At 43.8% G+C, this 18227-nt stretch overlaps 2 protein-coding genes and 1 long non-coding RNA gene across 3 annotated transcripts in view; 1 reads left to right on the forward strand and 2 right to left on the reverse strand.

Annotated features, from left to right (window-relative positions):
* chrna3 (cholinergic receptor, nicotinic, alpha 3) overlaps positions 1-5038 on the reverse strand; it is a 34143-nt gene extending 29105 nt beyond the window's left edge. Inside the window, exons 1-2 of the mRNA XM_079620495.1 lie at positions 4780-5038; positions 3974-4113 (exon numbers count right to left, since the gene is read on the reverse strand). Coding sequence (XP_079476621.1) covers positions 3974-4113; positions 4780-4840 — 201 coding nt within the window. The 5' untranslated portion in view covers positions 4841-5038. The remainder of the gene's footprint in view (positions 1-3973; positions 4114-4779) is intronic.
* Positions 4990-13001, forward strand: LOC307002663. Its single transcript, XR_013798516.1, has 3 exons — positions 4990-5050; positions 10492-10762; positions 12565-13001. It is a non-coding gene; the product is annotated as an uncharacterized lncRNA (long non-coding RNA).
* Positions 6390-16530, reverse strand: chrnb4 (cholinergic receptor, nicotinic, beta 4 (neuronal)). Its single transcript, XM_079620494.1, has 7 exons — positions 16114-16530; positions 13781-13926; positions 12837-12881; positions 12556-12665; positions 10489-11227; positions 9451-9912; positions 6390-8006 (listed from the first exon to the last, which is right to left on the reverse strand). The coding sequence occupies exons 1-7, from the start codon at positions 16334-16336 to the stop codon at positions 7845-7847; spliced, it is 1887 nt and encodes a 628-aa protein (XP_079476620.1). The 5' UTR covers positions 16337-16530; the 3' UTR covers positions 6390-7844.
* Positions 16531-18227: the final 1697 nt, after the last annotated feature.

The raw sequence follows: 18227 nt of genomic DNA on the forward strand, positions 1-18227 counted from the left end.
AAACTGGCCCAGATATGTTTTAAGATAACTGGCCCACATTTGCAGCATTATATGTGGGCCACTTTTGGCTCACATCCAGATGAGCCAGTGCCACTGTGCCACATCTTTGCCAAAACTGGCCCAGATATGCTTTAAGATAACTGGCCCACATTTGCAGCATTATATGTGGGCCACTTTTGGCTCATATTCAGATGAGCCAGTGCTCACTGTGCCATATCTTTGCCAAAACTGGCCCAGATATGATTTAAGATAACTGGCCCACATTTGCAGCATTATATGTGGGCCACTTTTGGCTCACATCCAGATGAGCCAGTGCTCACTGTGCCATATCTTTGCCAAAACTGGCCCAGATATGTTTTAAGATAACTGGCCCACATTTGCAGCATTATATGTGGGCCACTTTTGGCTCACATCCAGATGAGCCAGTGCTCGCTGTGCCATATATTTGCCCAAACTGGCCCAGATATGTTTTAGGATAACTGGGCCACATTTGCAGCATTATATGTGGGCCACTTTTGGCTCATATTCAGATGAGCCAGTGCTCGCTGTGCCATATCTTTGCCCAAACTGGCCCAGATATGATTTAAGATAACTGGCCCACATTTGCAGCATTATATGTGGGCCACTTTTGGTTCACATCCAGATGAGCCAGTGCTCGCTGTGCCATATCTTTGCCAAAACTGGCCCAGATATGTTTTAAGATAACTGGGCCACATTTGCAGCATTATATGTGGGCCACTTTTGGCTCACATCCAGATGAGCCAGTGCTCACTGTGCCATATCTTTGCCCAAACTGGCCCAGATATGTTTTAAGATAACTGGGCCACATTTGCAGCATTATATGTGGGCCACTTTTGGCTCATATTCAGATGAGCCAGTGCTCGCTGTGCCATATCTTTGCCCAAACTGGCCCAGATATGTTTTAAGATAACTGGGCCACATTTGCAGCATTATATGTGGGCCACTTTTGGCTCATATTCAGATGAGCCAGTGCTCGCTGTGCCATATATTTGCCCAAACTGGCCCAGATATGTTTTAAGATAACTGGGCCACATTTGCAGCATTATATGTGGGCCACTTTTGGCTCATATTCAGATGAGCCAGTGCTCACTGTGCCATATCTTTGCCAAAACTGGCCCAGATATGTTTTAAGATAACTGGCCCACATTTGCAGCATTATATGTGGGCCACTTTTGGTTCACATCCAGATGAGCCAGTGCTCGCTGTGCCATATCTTTGCCAAAACTGGCCCAGATATGTTTTAAGATAACTGGGCCACATTTGCAGCATTATATGTGGGCCACTTTTGGCTCACATCCAGATGAGCCAGTGCTCGCTGTGCCATATATTTGCCCAAACTGGCCCAGATATGTTTTAAGATAACTGGGCCACATTTGCAGCATTATATGTGGGCCACTTTTGGCTCACATCCAGATGAGCCAGTGCTCGCTGTGCCATATCTTTGCCCAAACTGGCCCAGATATGTTTTAAGATAACTGGGCCACATTTGCAGCATTATATGTGGGCCACTTTTGGCTCATATTCAGATGAGCCAGTGCTCGCTGTGCCATATCTTTGCCCAAACTGGCCCAGATATGTTTTAAGATAACTGGCCCACATTTGCAGCATTATATGTGGGCCACTTTTGGCTCACATCCAGATGAGCCAGTGCTCACTGTGCCATATCTTTGCTCAAACTGGCCCAGATATGTTTTAAGATAACTGGCCCACATTTGCAGCATCATATATGGGCCACTTTTGGCTCACATCCAGATGAGCCAGTGCTCACTGTGCCATATCTTTGCCAAAACTGGCCCAGATATGTTTTAGGATAACTGGGCCACATTTGCAGCATTATATGTGGGCCACTTTTGGCTCACATCCAGATGAGCCAGTGCTCACTGTGCCATATCTTTGCCAAAACTGGCCCAGATATGTTTTAAGATAACTGGGCCACATTTGCAGCATTATATGTGGGCCACTTTTGGCTCACATCCATATGAGCTAGTGCTCACTGTGCCATATCTTTGCCCAAACTGGCCCAGATATGTTTTAAGATAACTGGCCCACATTTGCAGCATCATATATGGGCCACTTTTGGCTCACATCCATATGAGCTAGTGCTCACTGTGCCATATCTTTGCCCAAACTGGCCCAGATATGTTTTAGGATAACTGGGCCACATTTGCAGCATTATATGTGGGCCACTTTTGGCTCACATCCAGATGAGCCAGTGCTCACTGTGCCATATCTTTGCCAAAACTGGCCCAGATATGTTTTAGGATAACTGGGCCACATTTGCAGCATTATATGTGGGCCACTTTTGGCTCACATCCAGATGAGCCAGTGCTCACTGTGCCATATCTTTGCCCTAACTGGCCCAGATATGTTTTAAGATAACTGGGCCACATTTGCAGCATTATATGTGGGCCACTTTTGGCTCACATGCAGATGAGCTAGTGCCACTGTGCCATATCTTTGCCAAAACTGGCCCAGATATGTTTTAAGATAACTGGGCCACATTTGCAGCATTATATGTGGGCCACTTTTGGCTCACATACAGATGAGCTAGTGCCACTGTGCCATATCTTTGCCAAAACTGGCCCACATATGTTTTAAGATAACTGGGCCACATTTGCAGCATTATATGTGGGCCACTTTTGGCTCACATCCAGGTGAGCCAGTGCCACTGTGCCATATCTTTGCCCAAACTGGCCCAGATATGTTTTAAGATAACTGGGCCACATTTGCAGGATTATATGTGGGCCACTTTTGGCTCACATCCAGATGAGCCAGTGCCACTGTGCCACATCTTTGCCAAAACTGGCCCAGATATGTTTTAAGATAACTGGGCCACATTTGCAGCATTATATGTGGGCCACTTTTGGCTCATATTCAGATGAGCCAGTGCCACTGTGCCATATCTTTGCCCAAACTGGCCCAGATATGTTTTAAGATAACTGGGCCACATTTGCAGGATTATATGTGGGCCACTTTTGGCTCACATCCAGATGAGCCAGTGCCACTGTGCCACATCTTTGCCAAAACTGGCCCAGATATGTTTTAAGATAACTGGGCCAAATTTGCAGCATTATATGTGGGCCACTTTTGGCTCACATCCAGATGAGCCAGTGCCACTGTGCCACATCTTTGCCAAAACTGGCCCAGATATGTTTTAAGATAACTGGCCCACATTTGCAGCATTATATGTGGGCCACTTTTGGCTCACATCCAGGTGAGCCAGTGCCACTGTGCCACATCTTTGCCAAAACTGGCCCAGATATGTTTTAAGATAACTGGGCCACATTTGCTGCATTATATGTGGGCCATATTTGGTTTACATCCAGAGTAGTCATTGTTGATTGTGCCACGTTTTTGCCATAGGTGGCCCACATTTGGTTTGTGATATTTGGGCCATAATCATTATCTATCATATGGGCCACTTTAGGCTCACATTCAGATTACACATTGCCACGAGTGCCGCATCTTTGCCTAAAAAGGCCCACATGTGATTTTAAATATTTGGGCCATATTTGCCATTTTACATGTGGGCCACTTCAGGCTCAGATACATTTTGTCCGGGCCATAAGAATGCCTGCAGTGCCGCATTATTGCCTGAAGTGGCCCACATCCGTCTGCTATCTGGGAATGACCTCCCTAAAGACCGTAAAGCATATCGAACAGACATGATTGGATTCACAGGAATTGTGAAAATGCCTCTTTTTTTGTCTTGCTCACTCCATCCATCATTACAGATGCATCGTCGAGCGGAACTACAGAAGCTGAGATATAAACTGTACACCAGAAGTGAGATGTGGGGTCACACTACAGATGAGCAGATTCTGCTGAATCACGAGATGAGGTCAGAGGTCAAGCCTTCTGGAGTCAACAGCACTTGCTCTTTGAATTAGACGCAGACTCATCATGACGGATGGAAACTCTTTCCCTCAGAGACGAGCTGACGGACACTCACCACTTTGACCAGTTGTGACATGGACACCTCAAACTGGACCACGACCGGGTCGGACACGTTCTCCACTGGTCTGATGTACTGGTTATAACTGGAGAAGATGACGGAGAACAGCCGGTGCTCATGATCAGAGCCGGACACCCCTGGACAGAGACAGACGTCAGCACAGCACACCATGATGATGATACACTACAGTACAGTACTTGTGGGATCTGAGGTTGCAGAACACACACTCATCAACTTCATTAGCAGATCTGACTTACACATGAGGAAAGCAGAACACCGCTGATATTACAGAAGCGAACACAGTTTCAAACACTGAAGAAAGCGTCTTGAAACCTTCATCTTGAAAATCATATAATCCTGATTACAAGTAAGCAATGTTGTTAAAACTCAGATTTGATTTGTTGTGAGTCGTAAATGCACGCATAAATATATTTTTTAATTTTACTAATGTTAAACTGCACTATGAAGACAGAATGATAAAAAAAATCAATTTTACATTTTAAACTATTTAAAATAAATTTTTCAACAAAAAACAAAAAAACTGTTTTCATTGTGACAATTTACCCCACAGTGTGAACGATTGGGGAATGTTGTCACAAAAAAAGGTCAACGTGTATTTGTCCAACCAGCGGAACAATCCAAACTACACGAAACACACTCGGGCATTACGTTTAATAAATAACACGACTCGTTAGTTGAAAATTACACTTCAGTCGTCCATAGACAGCACACACAAAATATTCCAATAAACAGCAACAAGTACCCGAACATTCGGATTAGGACATTATGTGTGTTTTACTCACCTGACAGAAGGGAAAAGAGAAAGTAGGAAGTGTGGAAAATTACGATCGCTCGGGCTTTCATCGTACAGTCCGGAGAATAATGCTGGAAATAATCAGGAGAGTCCAGTGCGCGCGCAGCGTGAGCGCGCAGAGAGAGAGAGAGAGAGAGAGAGAGAGAGAGAGAGAGAGAGAGAGAGAGAGAGAGAGAGAGAGAGAGAGAGCAGCTGTCTGTCACTCTCCAGGACGGACACGTGTTCTTTCTTTGTGTTTAATGTCAGGTTGGACCAGCAGGGTAAAGATACTTGATTATATGCACCATTATATTCCTTTAAACGAAAATGCGCTTTATAAAAACTAAATTGAACTTTATATGCCATATTACGGTAAAAACGCATTATTTTATACGCATTCATTAAAAGCGCAACGCATCGGACTATGACTTAGCCTACAAGAGAAAGTACAGGAGGGTTTTATATAGTTTTACCATGAAGAGAGCACATTTAATCTGGTTTGAGAACGTTTTTATACCTCAGAGCAAAGTCCAACTAATATACGCTATAGGCTATTTGTCAAAAAAAAAAAAAAAAAAACGTGTTAATGGAAATGTCTCTAATCCAACAGAAGATGATCCTGCAGAGCAAAGAAAGTATATTATCTTATAATAATAATTTGTTACATTTATATAGCGCTTTACCTGAGACCTCAAAGCGCTTTACATAGAAGGGGGGAATCTCCTCACCAGTGTGCAGCTCCACCTGATGATGCGACGGCAGCCATATTGCGCCAGAACGCCCACCACACACACACACACACACACACACACACACACACACACACACACACACACCAGCTTACTGGTGGAGAGGAAACAGTGACGAAGCCAATCAGTGTATATAGGAGGATGATGAGGAGGCCATGATGGACAGAGGCCAAGGGGCAAATTTGGCCAGGACACCGGGGTTACACCCCTACTCTTTTTCAAAGGACATCCTGGGATATTTAATGACCACAGAGAGTCAGGACCTCGGTTTAACGTCTCATCCGAAGGACGGCGCTCTTTGGCAGATAGTGTCCCCGTCACTACACTGGGGTGTTAGGACCCACACAGACCACAGGGTGAGCGCCCCATGCTGGCCTCACTAACACCTCTACACATATCTTACACATATGAAGCTAATCTCCTATAGGCGTTACAACTTCATTACCTGGGTATTTTTCAAACCTTGCTCTCTGTCTCAGTATTATACGAGATGACCTCCTGTCATAGTGTTCTCCATCCCTGTGTTTCAAAGAGCTAAATATACAACTCTCCCACACTTAAGAGTAACCTGTGGTAATGCCACTGTATAACAAGATGTGGTATTGCACTGTGAATGATGCATTGCAGTGTGTCTGGGTCAGATGACACTCAAACAGTGTGTGACAGACAGAGATCTGCGATGGCCACCAGGTGGCGCTATACACACTGATGCTGCAATACTGGTCACTTCACGGGTCCACTTCAGGCTCTCATATACAGAAGAGGAGAACACTGATAAAGCCTGTGCAGAACACACTCCCACTGACACCGGAGACTGGTGATGGCGAGCAGGTCACCCTTCCTTTCCAACTAAAGACATCCACACACATATAAGATTTTAGATTTATTTAAATAAGACTTTCCCATAATGGACATGGACAATCTTGTTGTTCTATAAAGAACGCTTGTATCCGATGCAAGTCTTTCTCTTGCGATACGGTGTCACAGGCTTCATTTAAGTTTATAATGGATTGCACAAGTTACATTCTACAAATAAATCTGACAAAACACATGAATCTCCTCATCAATAACAGCATGCTTTATGGACACCACAACATTCAAACAGTGCACATCCTATCACAATAAATAAAGAATAACTCGGTCCATAAGACAACGTGTAGGCTATATTAAAAAAAAAAAGTCAGATGCACAAAAATTGGAAATAAAAACTAAAAGACACAGTCTCACCGCTGAGGAAAGAAGAGATCACAGAAAGAGAAAGCATTGTAGTTTTTGGGGGAAGTAAACCTGCCCCCAAAAATCATTCACAGCATGTGTGTGTGTGTGTGTGTGTGTGTGTGTGTGTGTGTGTGTGTGTGTGCGTGAGTGTGTCCGTGAGTGTGTGTGTGTGTGTGTCCGTGAGTGTGACCGTGTGTGTGGGTCCGTGAGTGTGTCCGTGTGTGTGTGCGTGTGCGTGCGTGAGTGAGTGTGTGTGTGTGTGTGTGTGAGTGTGTATGTGTGTGCGTGTGTGTGTGTGTGTGTGCGTGTGTGTGTGTGTCCGTCTGTCTGTGTGCGCGCGCGCGTGTGTGTGTGTGTGTGTGTGTGGTTATTTAATACCACCCTTGTCTCATAAACCCAGTGAATACATGGTGTTATTGATGAGATTCAGGTGTTTTGTTACTTCTACAATAAATTTAAAGGCTAAAGGAGACCTAAGAGAACACAAAGAAATGCAACACTGTAAAATGATTTTTGGAAATTGTAAATTAAAAACTATTAATAATATTGGAAATTATGATTTCAGTCTACTTAAAAAGCCCATTTAATGAAATGTCTTACTTGCCGTTTCTTTGTAATTATTTGTGAAAGTAAAAGTAAGTCACCAAAACACACATTTTTTTCAGTGTAAACACATTTAGGATCATTAAAAGTGTGTCATTTCTGTTCACATCAGAATAATCTTATCCCAGCTTAATATGCAGAGACTAAATGGGCCATTTGTAGGTTTATTTCCTTGAAAAGTGAAAAAAAAAAAAAAGACTAACACTGGTTCAACCAATAGCGTGAGTTTTAACTGCTTTATCTGACCAATGGCAGACAAGGGGAGTGAAACCTGTATGAAAACAATCATAATTTCTGCAATCCCATTTAGTGCCACTAGTGCATCTGAGCTTTGAATACTGTCGTCTTCTGGGTCAGATGATTCCGGATCGGAGGAAAAATACTGTGGTCTTCCGGGTCAGATGATCCCGGATCGGAGGAAACGCTCCACAGATCACAGCAGTGGAAATCAGTTCACTCTCAGATACTCAGTCAGAATAAAGTCCCAGAGGTGTGTCAGTGCTCCTCATATGCTGTCCCGTTTGGGGCTCTCCTGGATGGGAACGCCCTGGTTCTGGAAGAGCGGCTGGAGGAACAGACCCAGAGTTCCCACCACACACACGATCACGAAGATCCACAGAAACAAGCGGTCCACCACCATGGCCACATACTTCCAGTCCTCGATGACCTGGACAAAGAAAACCTCATTAATACAGTTAATGACCACTAATGAGGGACGAGGAAACAGAACAAGGGAGGATGAGAATGCGAGTGTCAACAAGTCCTGAGCAACTGCTACTGAGCATATCTCTCAGCATATCTCTCTCTCTCTCTCTCTCTCTCTCTCTCTCTCTCTCTCTCTCTCTCTCTCTGAATTATTAGGATATGTATGTGCGGATGTCTATTGTGGGAAGAGAAAGCAGGAAAAGGGGGCGGCTGTGCAGGTGGCAGAGGCTGAACCGGGACCTCCGGGAGTTGAACCAGGGGAACAGAGCGCAATTATTATCCCATGGCTGGACATTTAGGACAAGCTACGACACTAAATCGTCTCATGACCCGATTATTTTGGTCGGGCATTCACGAGAACGTGCGCAGTTGGTGCGCGGCTTGTCGTGAGTGTCAGCTGATCATCCGCCGGCCTCCCCAAACGTGCCTTTGCGCCCTCCTCCTCCTCTACTGCAGGTCCCCTTCCAAAGAATCGGGATGGACCTCATCGGGCCATGAGAGCGATCGGCACGTGGGCATCGCTTTGCATTAGTGATAGTGGACTATGCAACACGATACCTCGAAGCAGTGGCGCTCTGCAGCATCTCTGCCAAGAGTTTCATTTAATCTCCAGAGTAGGGATCCCGAAAGAGATCCTCGCTGATCAGGGCACAGCGTTTGTGTCACGTACATTACGCAAACTTTACGAATTATTGGGCATTAAATCAGTTCGCGCCCGCGTCTATCACTCACAAACTGACGGCCTGGTGGAACCATTTAATCGCACATTAAAAACTAAAGTCCTGTATTGCTCCCAACTTTGAGTTACTTGCAAAGTGGCAAGGACGATTTGAGGTCACACAGCGAATTGGAGATCTCAATTATGAGGTAGTTCGGTCAGATAGGAGCGGAGCACGTACAATTCATCACCTCAACCTCCTTAATATATGGAGTGAGGCGGAGTCAGTGATGCTGGCGACGACAGTTAGTGGAGGACCTCGGGCCAGAAGTGAGTGCCTAGGTTCAATCTCTCGCTCTGGCCTAGAGCTTAGATCGGGCCCAAAAAATCAAGCCCGACCCTACCCAAGCCCATGCACGTTGTGTCCGAGCCCGGCCCGACACAGTAACTGTGTGTGTCAGGAGAGAGAGCTGGGAGACAAGCGGTGCATAAGTGGGTCAAGTGTAAATGACAAACACCTGTGTCTTGTTTCAGTAATTGGCATGGAGAGACTGGATGAAGCCACCGGGAAACGAGACCAAGAGAGAGAGATGAACTGAGGACCTGTGGCAAGCTGTGTGTGAATCCTCTGGAGAGCATTATCATATACATTTTAATTACAGTATTTTTGATCAAATTAATGTAGCCTTGGTGAGCAGAAGAGACTTTCTTTAAACAATAATGAATCTGGGAAGAGAAAGTCCCTCACGCTTTGGTCATCATCATTTTCCATCATGTGATCGGCCACGTAGCGAACGCCATCGACAGCCTCCTGAACCTCAGATCCCCAGTCTGCAGCCGGCCTGTTCCCTCTCAGGTCCTGTGAGCAGGTCTGTTGTCCCCAGTCTGCAGCCGGCCTGTTCCCTCTCAGGTCCTGTGGGCAGTTCTGTTGTCCCCAGTCTGCAGCCGGCCTGTTCCCTCTCAGGTCCTGTGGGCAGTTCTGTTGTCCCCAGTCTGCAGCCGGCCTGTTCCCTCTCAGGTCCTGTGAGCAGGTCTGTTGTCCACAGGCCCGCGGGTCTCCTCTCCGAGAGCCGGAGCTGTAGTGCGTCTGAGGGCCCTTGTTATAAAAGTGTCCCGGTGACGAGAGAGTCGAAGCCAGCAGCGCAGACGCAGACGAGGACATGCCGGATTTACCAGGAGCTGCGTATCCGAGACCCAACAGAGACCTGCCCTAAAGAAAAAAAAGTATACTTTATTATATTTGAAATTATTCCCTTTTTCAATAGTACATTGGGTCGCAAATGGGTCTGCTCTTTGATACAAATATTTCATTTGAAAGTCATGTGTCTAGTATCTATAAAACCACTTTCTTCCATCTTGAAAATATATCTAAATTATGACATATGCTCTCATTGACAAATGCGGAACAATTAGTTGATGCGTTCATGACCTCAAGGCTAGATTACTGTAATGCTCTACTGGGTGGTTGCCCTGCACGCTTAACAAACAAACTACAGCTAGTTCAAAACGCAGCAGCTCGAGTTCTTACCAGAACCAGGAGGTATGTACAATCAAAACTAACTTTAGCTAGATAATAACTTTCACACACTTGAAGTATACTGAATTAGTCTGCCTGCAAGTATAGAGGTGGAGCTGGGGAGGGAGGAGGGTAATTAGTTCCTGAGAAACGTGATAGCTGTTGATAATTCTGAAGGAGCTTATATATGAATACAGTGATAGGCGTCATATCCTGAAGTACACTGAATTAGTGTGCCTGCAAGTATATTTAGCATATTTGTGTTTTTACCAGGGTGTGGTCAGGCAGACGCCGGTTCCCACGAGTCGAGTTCCCTCGGGGTCTCTGCATGTACAGCAGCGCTGGGAGCCTGACCAGGAACACCAGCTTGACCCACGCCGGCATACTGTGTGTGCTCGGGGAACGGTGGTGCACGTTCAACACACACACACTCGTGATGATGGAGAACGTGACCAGCACCATAGTGAACATCAGGTACTTCCCAATCAAAGGAACGTCTAGTGAAGTGGGCGGCACGATCTTGGAGATCAGCAGGAGGAATACGGTGAGCGCCAGCAGAACTGAGATGCACAGCGTCATCTTTTCTCCACAGTCCGAGGGAAGGTAAAACACCAGGATGGCCAGCGAGGTGATGAGCACGCACGGGATGATCAGGTTAATCGTGTAGAACAGAGGCTTGCGCTTGATGATGAAGTCGTAGGTCAGGTCCACGTAGGTCGGGTCCAGATCGCTGACCGTCCTCCGGCCCGGCAGAGCCAGAATATCCCACTCTCCACTGGGAGTGAAGTCGTCCATACTGGCCACCTCGGTCTTCAGGACCAGGTCGATCTCGGTGTGATCGTACGTCCAGGACCGGAACTTCAGAGTGCAGTTCTGCTGGTCGAAGGGAAAGTGCTTGACCTCGATCTTACAGGCGCTCTTGTATATGGCGGGCGGAAGCCATGCGATGCTGCCGTTAAACAGGACGATTGCGTTGGTGAAGACCGTCACCTCGTACGTGCCGTCAGCACTGGGGAACACACACAATACATTAGATGTGTTACTACTGAACAGGCATTTTACTTACAATCATTAGACACTACAGGTTTAACTAGCAGATATCACCATGAAACTTTCCCAGTTGATTACCTACATTAAGATGAGAAAAAAAATGTATAACAAGTTTTCTGTAATTTAATGTTTAAATATGCAAATTAGGCACTATCTAATTACATATGCACTAATTTGCATATATTTTAAAAAACAAAATCTGAGTATTGGATAAAGCCAGGTTCAAAATGATGTTATTAAAAAATTACATAGGGATTTATGGATATCTACTTTTGTTATCCTGTAAATCAGAATATACTGTCAATAGCCTCAAATTTCACAGACAAATCGACATGTTTTTGGGAATAAAATATTATATAAATCAAGCTAGGAATAATATATTTACAAATCCCCCAGTAAATGTCTTCATAATATAACTAGGTATAAGACTGGAAGGTTTGGTGTATATCGGTGCGACTGAAGTGGAGATTTCAGACTTGGAGTATAAGAGAAAAGTCATTTTGAGAAAACGGGCTATACAGATTTATCATCAGCCAATGAGATTGCGCATTCAGCCCTTTTACTTTCATGATTGGTTGCTGATAAAAAGGAAATGGCCATATTTGCATCCGACAGAATTGTACAGGAGAGAGCGCTTTCTAACGGTGTGTGTGATGACGGTGCAGACAGCGACCACGGAGAACGCCAACTTTTGTTGAATTGTGGATTTGTTGAAATATCTAGCGGCTAAAACGTACATATTGTGCCTTTAATACATGACAGCGAACATCAAACAACACATGCAATTCATTTGATAATGATTCATGATTCATTTTCTGGAGCATAATAAAAACTATATAGAATATGTCAAAAAGGTTCTATATATGGATAAATGTCTGATGATTGCGGAACGATTTAGTGAACGGGCATTTTAAGCTACAGTTTATTATTACATATATTAAAATACACATAGACTTGAGGACAAAAGTTGGGAATTATCAAGACTGTTTCTGAAAGAGTGTCTTCTGCTCAGCAAGGATGCATTTATTTGTTAAATAAAAATACAGTAAAAATAGCTAAATATTATTAAAATATGTGAATATATAGTAAAGTGTAATTTATTCCTGTGATCATTACTCCAATCTTCAGTGTCACATGATCCTTCAGAAATCCTTCTAATATAAAGATTTGACATTTATCGTGATAATTATCGATATCGACTTATATAAAAAAATTATTGTGATAATTTTGTTTGGCCATATCACCCAGCCCTAATAATAGTTATTAGTGTATAACTTCTTGACTCACTTGTTGTAGAGAACTATATCCGGGAGCCAGATGTGTCTCGAAGGGATCCGGAGCTTGTCGATCCCCTCGTACTCCGCCGGGTCCCACGACAGACGATAATCATTCCAGTTCTGCAGATTACATCGATAATAAGTCTTATTATTCCATGAGCTTTCCCTTGCTCAGACATAATTACACACTGGTAATGAGTCTGGACGTGAGAGAACACAGAGGACCGGCTGAAGGACACTGCGCTCATGAGGCTTTACCTGAGGATTGATTGAAATATGATTGACACTGACCTGAGTGAGCCAGACGTTCGTCGTCATGATCTGCTCTCTTTCATTCTGAAAGCAAAGACATAATAAAGATGAATTTTGAAATAATTGTATAAGAATGAAGAGCTGCAGTGATTTTGAAAAGACACAGAAATGTTTTTTTCAGCAGCTTTAGACATAATAATAATTATATGATCAAGGTCATTACGGTACATTTGAACCTGGATTGCAAGAGTAAAGAGTGTTGAGTGAGTAAAGTGTTAGTTCACCACACTGATGAGTAAAGTGTTGAGTAAAGTGTTAGTTCACCACACTGATGAGTAAAGTGTTGAGTAAAGTGTTAGTTCACCACACTGATGAGTAAAGTGTTGAGTAAAGTGTTAGTTCACCACACTGATGAGTAAAGTGTTGAGTAAAGTGTTTAGTTCACCACACTGATGAGTAAAGTGTTGAGTAAGGAGTGTTTAGTTCACCACACTGATGAGTAAAGTGTTGAGTAAGGAGTGTTTAGTTCACCACACTGATGAGTAAAGTGTTGAGTAAAGTGTTAGTTCACCACACTGATGAGTAAAGTGTTGAGTAAAGTGTTAGTTCACCACACTGATGAGTAAAGTGTTGAGTAAGGAGTGTTTAGTTCACCACACTGATGAGTAAAGTGTTGAGTAAAGTGTTAGTTCACCACACTGATGAGTAAAGTGTTGAGTAAAGTGTTAGTTCACCACACTGATGAGTAAAGTGTTGAGTAAAGTGTTAGTTCACCACACTGATGAGTAAAGTGTTGAGTAAGGAGTGTTTAGTTCACCACACTGATGAGTAAAGTGTTGAGTAAGGAGTGTTTAGTTCACCACACTGATGAGTAAAGTGTTGAGTAAAGTGTTAGTTCACCACACTGATGAGTAAAGTGTTGAGTAAGGAGTGTTTAGTTCACCACACTGATGAGTAAAGTGTTGAGTAAAGTGTTAGTTCACCACACTGATGAGCTGCGCCAGAGAAACCTGCAGGACCACCGTCACTCTCTCGCTGCGGTTCAGGGCCGGTCGGATCAGCTTGTTATAGCGCTGTTTACCCAGCAGCCAGTTCATCAGGCGCTCCTCTGAGTCTGCACACGCTCCACCTGCACACACACACACACACACACACACACCTAAGATCACAGTCCATCTGCACACACACACACACACACACCTGTGATCACGCTTCACCTGCACACACACACACACACACCTGTGATCACGCTTCACCTGCACACACACACACACACACACACACCTAAGATCATAGTCCACCTGCACACACACACACACACACACACACACACACACCTGTGATCACGCTTCACCTGCACACACACACACCTGTGATCACGCTTCACCTGCACACACACATACACACACACCTGTGATCACGCTTCACCTGTGCACACACACACACACACACACCTGTGATCACACTTCACCTGCACACACACACACCTGTGATCACGCTTCACCTGCACACACACATACACACACACCTGTGATCACGCTTCACCTGTGCACACACACACACACACACACCTGAGATCACGCTTCACCTGCGCACACACACACACACACACACACACACACACACACACACACACACACACACACACACACACACACACACACACACACACAAACACACACACAAACACAAACACACACACACACACACAGCCAGCAATGACAATAAACCACTTCTGCTTGATTTCTCATCACAAAAACATCCAGTTATTTAAATGTTTTGAAAATGTTTTTTTCTGGTTATGTGAACATGAGAGAAGATATTAACCAAACATTCACTTTATCACTTTATGGGATGTTTGAATGTTCTCTGAACGCTCTCAAGTAGCAACATTTAAAAAGTTAGACGAACATGCAACTAAAATTATTCAGAAAAAATGTTGCATGAACAATGTATTATGCTGGGATAATGGACATTAATACATTTTTTATTTATTTAATTGTATTATTAATAATACTAATACTAATACTATATGTCTGCATTCTGAATAAAGCTAAACATAAATGAAAATAATTCATCTTTTTGTATGCATGCAGTGTATCACTGTGATTAATCAGTAGTTCAGAACTCATGTGCAAACACATTCTTTGTAAATATGCAATTTCATCTTTTCATAACAATCATATGAATAATGCTGAGGCCAGTGTTTTCTTTGGCACTGATTGGCACTGCAGACTCAGGAACTCTTTTATTGGCTTCTAATAAAATGAATATTTATTACAGATCCCTGAAGTTTCTGATGCGCTTTACACTTGTGGATCTGCAGAGAGTGTGTGTAGCTCGCTCGGTGAATGCGGTATTAAACGTGTGTGTGTATCGCTGAGTCTTCAAGCTTTAATCATGATTAATTAATATTAATGAGCAGTGATCTGCATTCATTATAACACCAGAGCTCCACTGTAAGCACTCTCTCTGTAATGTGATTGATGAAACCCACAGCAGAAGAAGTGAACAGCAGACCCACAGGAACAAACTGGGAAGTAAACGTTCACACTGGTGGGTTGTGTGTGTCATGAAAACAAAATACAATTTTGAGAAGAAATAACATTGTTTTGAATGTAAAGTTTCATTTTGCAGGAGAATTGAGGGGTTTTGCCCATTGTGTGTGTGTGTGTGTGTGTGTGTGTGTGTGTGTGTGTGTGTGTGTGTGTGTGTGTGTGTGTGTGTGTGTGTGTGTGTGTGTGTGTGTGTGTGTGTGTGTGTGTGTGTGTGTTTTATTTGTGTGTATGTTCGAGTTCTGAGAGTGTGAGGCATGATTTAAAAACTGTCAGAAATAACGTTTTTATAACACTGGACTTTGTGTCTATCATTAGGTTTTATACTTATAAAGTAGCCTACTTTTACACTATGTAAAGTGTCTTGTATTGTATCTGGACAGATAAAGTTAACATCATTATGATTGTCATAGTTGTAACTCAGCTGGGTGACAGGGCTGGTCATGTGACCTCAATATGGGAGCGACCGTTTTTCTAAAACTCTTCATCTCCGAGTCTTCTTCTCATATGAGTGCGTATCATTGCAATGAAAAAAACAAACAAAAAGCAGGGCATCTTTAATAGTTCAGCTGTATATGTCTTACTAAAGCATCCAGTCACACAAGCAAACATAATTTGTGGAGTTTTAAGCAGAAAGCACGTCATTTGAATGATTGGCATCTCAGTAAAGCCACAAACACTGTCACACAATAGATCAGGAAAACGACACTTCTGAAGCTAAAGCCAGCGCGTTTAACAGTGACGGAAGGAACAGCACTTACTTCTGATGAGCGTGAACACGCACAGGAGAACGGGCAGCGCGCGCGTCATGCTCGAGCGCGGGGTTTCCAGACGCGTCGCGGCTCTTCCGTCGCGTTCAAACATCGCGACCCAGGAGCAGAAGTTGACAACACAGAGCAAACACACTGATGAAGAAGAAGAAGAAGAAGATGAAGAAGAGGATGATCCACGGAACCGGCAGCGCGTGTGTCTCGCGCGAGGCATCCAGAGACTCTCTCCTGCATCAGCCTCACACACACACACACACACACACACACACACACACTCTCTGCGTGTCTCCGCGCTCAGGACACCGGGGCTATAGTTGTCACAGTCCCAAGTCAGTTTTGCGTTTAAGGGTTATGCTTTAAAAGTAGACTATCGGCTGCAAAAATACATATTTTCTAGTGTTATTAACCAATTTTTCAATGAGCACGTGACCCTTTGTGACAACCTGCCCCAGTTGCAATAGGCTATAAGGGGTGCATTGTCAAATAGAGATCTCCAACCAATGTTTTGGCAAAAAAATATATATATATATATAAACTAAAATGTTTAAACTCATGACCCTAACCTGATCGTGTCGGTGTTTTACTGCAGGTGTGGGGTCAGGGCGGGTCAAAGGTCACGGCTCGGGTGGAGGGCGGGTCACTCGCTCTGACCTCCATCCATCACATGAATCCTGCATCGCCTCTTCTCACCTCTTCTCTTCTCTTCTCTTCTCTTCTCTTCTCTTCTCTTCTCTTCTCTTCTCTTCTCTCTCTTCTCTTCTCTTCTCCCTCCAGCTTCACGCTCTGAGTTCAGGAACACTGTGTAATATTCTGAACTGGACAGCATTGCAGTTTTAAAGTACGTGCCACGGCGAACAAATGGACTGTTTAGTGTCGAAGTGACTTGTAATAAAGTGCATAAATCATAGGAGTGGCAAAAATACCAGTTTTACTTTCAATATTGGGTAAAACTGAATAGCAGAATGTCATGCCAGACATCACCACTGCAGTCCGGCCCGGATCCGGCCCACGTCTGGGACACCACTCTCTGTTGCTGTCGGGAAATCATAATGTAAGTGGTTTAAAATATTTACAGATAAATGTGGGCATCTGGAGGGTGTAGTTATTAATATATCACATCATCATCATCATGTGTGTCATCCACTAATGAATGTGATGTTGCTGTGATTGATTTATAATCACTGTAGAGAATGTGTCCAGATGTGTGGAGAAGATTCAGTCGTACATGTTATAATGATGATTGGTCTCTGTAAAATATCTGTGAAATGTAAAATGCACTGCTGTTATAGTTATGAAACGATAATCACAGAAACAGACACAGGCAAAGTAACTTATAATGAGTCCATAAATCATAATAGTGGCAAAAATAACCGTTTTACTGTGGAAGAATTATGTCCACGACGCAAATTATAATGTAAGTGGTTTAAAAATATGTGTGTTAGTGCATCTGGAGGGTGTGGTGATTGACATTTAGCATTTTATAGACTAAAGTGTAGCGTATTTCCTCTAGTTACGTCTGTATAGATGTCGCAGCATTAGTGGAATCCGGCTCTGGAAGAAGCGTTGACTGTCCTCCTCTCTTCAGCTCTCTTCCGGCAGATCTCCTCGTGTCACCGGAGAGCTCGGGTTAAGGACACCCGTGAGGTTTGATGTGTGTGAGAGATTTAAACAGCTCATCTCCAGCTCCATCCAATCACACACACACACACACACACACACACACACACACACACACACACACACACACACACACACACACACACACACACACACTGATTTATCACTTCCAGAGTTAGCACTGAGCGAACAGGACACTCGAACCTCAGAGGATTGACGTGGAGTTGGACGTGGAGTTGGACGTGGAGTTTGACGTGGAGTTGGACGTGGAGCTGGACGTTATGTTTGACGTTATGTTGACATGCAGGAGAGTTTAGTTTCTGCGTGGATGAAACTGAACGGCACAATACGACTGAAGGCCAGTTTATTTAATTATGCTGGTCTATTATTATATCCGCTGTAACTGTATCCTTATTGCATCAAATGCTACAGGTACAATTACAAGAGCTATGTTGCATTGACAACATACAAGAGCCTTAAAGGTGATA

The sequence above is a fragment of the Phoxinus phoxinus genome, assembly GCF_949152265.1.
Source record: "Phoxinus phoxinus genome assembly, chromosome: 8".
NCBI lineage: Eukaryota > Metazoa > Chordata > Actinopteri > Cypriniformes > Leuciscidae > Phoxinus > Phoxinus phoxinus.

Excerpts from the sequence above, each read along its gene's own strand:
- chrnb4 (XM_079620494.1), bottom strand. The coding sequence starts at position 16,336 with ATGCCTCGCGCGAGACACACGCGCTGCCGGTTCCGTGGATCATCCTCT. Across the intron at positions 12,666-12,836 it reads CGAACGTCTGGCTCACTCAG|AACTGGAATGATTATCGTCT; the intron begins GTCAGTGTCAAT and ends TGTAATCTGCAG. Across the intron at positions 11,228-12,555 it reads GATATAGTTCTCTACAACAA|TGCTGACGGCACGTACGAGG; the intron begins GTGAGTCAAGAA and ends TGTGTTCCCCAG.